General features: G+C 51.7%; 1 protein-coding gene across 1 annotated transcript in view; it reads right to left on the bottom strand.

Moving 5' to 3' along the window:
- Adamts16 (ADAM metallopeptidase with thrombospondin type 1 motif 16) overlaps positions 1-2562 on the bottom strand; it is a 96273-nt gene extending 93711 nt beyond the window's left edge. Inside the window, exons 1-2 of the mRNA XM_005356699.3 lie at positions 2503-2562; positions 2291-2393 (exon numbers count right to left, since the gene is read on the bottom strand). Coding sequence (XP_005356756.1) covers positions 2291-2393; positions 2503-2562 — 163 coding nt within the window. The remainder of the gene's footprint in view (positions 1-2290; positions 2394-2502) is intronic.
- Between the last annotated feature and the right edge of the window lie 253 nt (positions 2563-2815).

Raw genomic sequence — 2815 nt, forward strand, 5'->3', positions numbered from 1 at the left:
GAGTATGTGTGTGTCTTTGTGTGTGAGTGTGTGTGTGTGAGTATGTGTCTGTGTGTGAGTATGTGTGTGTCTTTGTGTGTGAGTGTGTGTGTGTGTGTGTGTGTGTGTGTGTGTGTGATGTACCATATGAGAGCAGGTGCCGACAGACGATTGCTAGGTTCTCTGGAACTGACATTACAGGAAGCTCTGAGGCACCTAGGTCCTGGGACCCAGCTGGGGACCCCTGGAAAAGCAGCAGGCACTCAGATAATCTCAGAGCCATCACTCCAACAACATCCCCTCCGCTAACATTCTAAAGAACTTCTGAACTTTGCCTTGGATCTGGAAGCCTAAGGTTTTTAAAAAGCTAAAAATGTGTGCTATGCTCTTGGCGGTAACCATGGATGCTATTACAGAGACAAATATGAAGAAAACCGCTGAGTAATAAAAAAAAAAAACAGAAAGCGAAATGGAGTCATCAAAAAAGTAAACCGATGCACTCATGTTTGCTAATCAAATTGATCTCAAATTATTTAGCCATCATTGCCTCAAGGAGCATGTGAGGCTCTCTTTCCTACTGCACAATTACCTCATACATCCAGAAAAATAGCAAGAACCTCACAGGTCTCACTTTCAGCCAAACTCAGCTCCAAAGCTAATTTAACAATCAGCGCGTATCCCGGAGACCGGGCGTCTCACCGTGTGCAGACCCGGGGTCACAGAGCACTCTTGGCCCTGCGCTCTGTTCTGACACTCTCTGTTCTGACACATCTCGCCTCTGCTGGGTGACGGCTGTCCATGCTCTCATATTGTCTTGTGATAGCTAAGGGGTGGCAGCACCAGGAGGGAGCAGGCATCCTGTCTCCACTAAGCGCCACCCTGGCAAAGGCTCGCACCCTCAGTACGGTGCACCCTGTTCAGGCCGGTAAGTGCCTGTCATGGAAACACTGCCCTTGGGATCAGGAACTGAGATGCCAGGCAGCAAGAGGCCTGTGGCCTCAGGCAGTAAGCGTGTCTTCTCTTCCTCGAAGAGATGTTCTGTCTATAATGGCATCATCTTAGAAAAGTCTTCATTAGTGCAATAAACATGACCCGGGCGGGCTGGCTGGATTTCCCAGCCTGCTCCGTGCTAAGCCTGACAACCAGTGTTTGATCTGACAATCAGAGTGTCTATCCTCTGACCACCATAGAACCCTGCACCCTACACAGGCAATAAACAAATGCACGCAATAAACAAATGCCAAAGGCATCATGAGTCCCCATGGAATGTTTATGATTTTATTCTGAACATAGGGTAAAGTGCAATGTTAGAGCGGTAAGATCGTCTATAGGTCATGACTGTGAGGGGAGGCAGAAGCGCGGGGGAGATGAAGGCTGCAGAAGGTGGGCTCTAAACAACTTTCCCTTCCAAATGCACTGACAAAACAGGTCTGACCGCACTGTACTGTTTGCATCTGGCGCCCTCCAGTGGTGCTCAGTCCTACGGTCGGGACTCATCCACCCCTTCCTAATTACCCTCGTATTTAGTATCGGGAATTTCAGCGACCAGTGGTGCACATTCAGCTCTTACAAATTTACCATGATGAAGAGCGAGATAATGAGGATTCCCAAAGGGTCAATTCTTTAATCGTGGGAATTTTCTGAAAATCCACCAAAAAAGATTAAAACTGGCTTGCCTTTGGTCGCCAATGCTGCTAACACTCTCCAGCTAATTCCACCCAGGAAAGGACAGGAGAGTAACTAACACGTGTCGCGGGTGCTGCGGACCCAGCGCACACTAGAACCTCCTAGCGACATTGCGCTAGCCTGCTTTCTCAGTCATCGGGCGCCCTTGCTAGAGCATCTCACAAGGGAAAGCTTCACTTGTGATGTCCTCCTGCTAGTGATACTGATTTGGTCACCTTCTGTCTCCAGGTGTGTCTGTCAAAGGCGGAGAAAACTTCAGCGGGAAAGAAATGCGAGGGTGAAGAAGCTGGCGTGGGAGCAAGGCTGCCTGGGTTAGGTTTGGTGTATTTACATTAATGATGCGTTTATTACGTCAGTATATAGAGTGTTCTAGGATCTTCCTACGCTCAGATATAGTACCCTTTCTCCAGTGTAACGCTGGCATGCCGTTACCGCTTCTCTGGAAAATATGATACAGATATTTGTGGGAGGTCATCCGTAAGCAGGAGCTCACAATGTTTTAAAAGCAAGATCGCATCTTCAAAGCTCTTGGCTTCCTGAGCCCCGAGGGGCTTGCCAACTAGCAGCAGGGGGGTGTCTGACGCTTACCTGGGGGAATCCGCGAGCCCCCACCTCGTAGACTTACCATCGGTTTCCAGCCAGTCCGACCCGGAGGATAGCGGAGTTTGCTGGTCTCCCGGACTCCCAGACGCTGCATTTGAGGGTCCCAGGGCGCAAGCAGGTGTTTGCTAGAAAAAGTGAGAGCCACCTCAGTGGGAATGCGGGGCTGCAGAGCCTAGCCACCTGAGGAAGGCACTTCCCGGTCTTAGGGACTCCGCCGGCACCTGCGCGACTCACCTGATCACTGACCTGCGCCAGCAACAGCACCCAAAGCGCTACACAACCACGGGGCTGCATGGCCCCGCCGCAGCGAGGGCTCACGGCTCAGCTGTCTCCACTGGGTCACTGGATAGCCCCGGTGCAAGCAATGTGCTAGGGAGCAGCGGGCCGGATCCGACAGAAGCTCAGGGATTCCAGGCAGCGACTCCACCATGCACACCAGAGTTATCACTGCAGCTTCTCTCTGCAACCAGGGGTGGAGTGGCAGTGGTGGCGGGGGCGGTGGAACACCCGCCCCAAGCATGGGACAGCAGGGAGGAGGGCAGGGCGA

Source organism: Microtus ochrogaster, chromosome 19 (assembly GCF_000317375.1).
Source record: "Microtus ochrogaster isolate Prairie Vole_2 chromosome 19, MicOch1.0, whole genome shotgun sequence".
NCBI classification, from domain to species: domain Eukaryota; kingdom Metazoa; phylum Chordata; class Mammalia; order Rodentia; family Cricetidae; genus Microtus; species Microtus ochrogaster.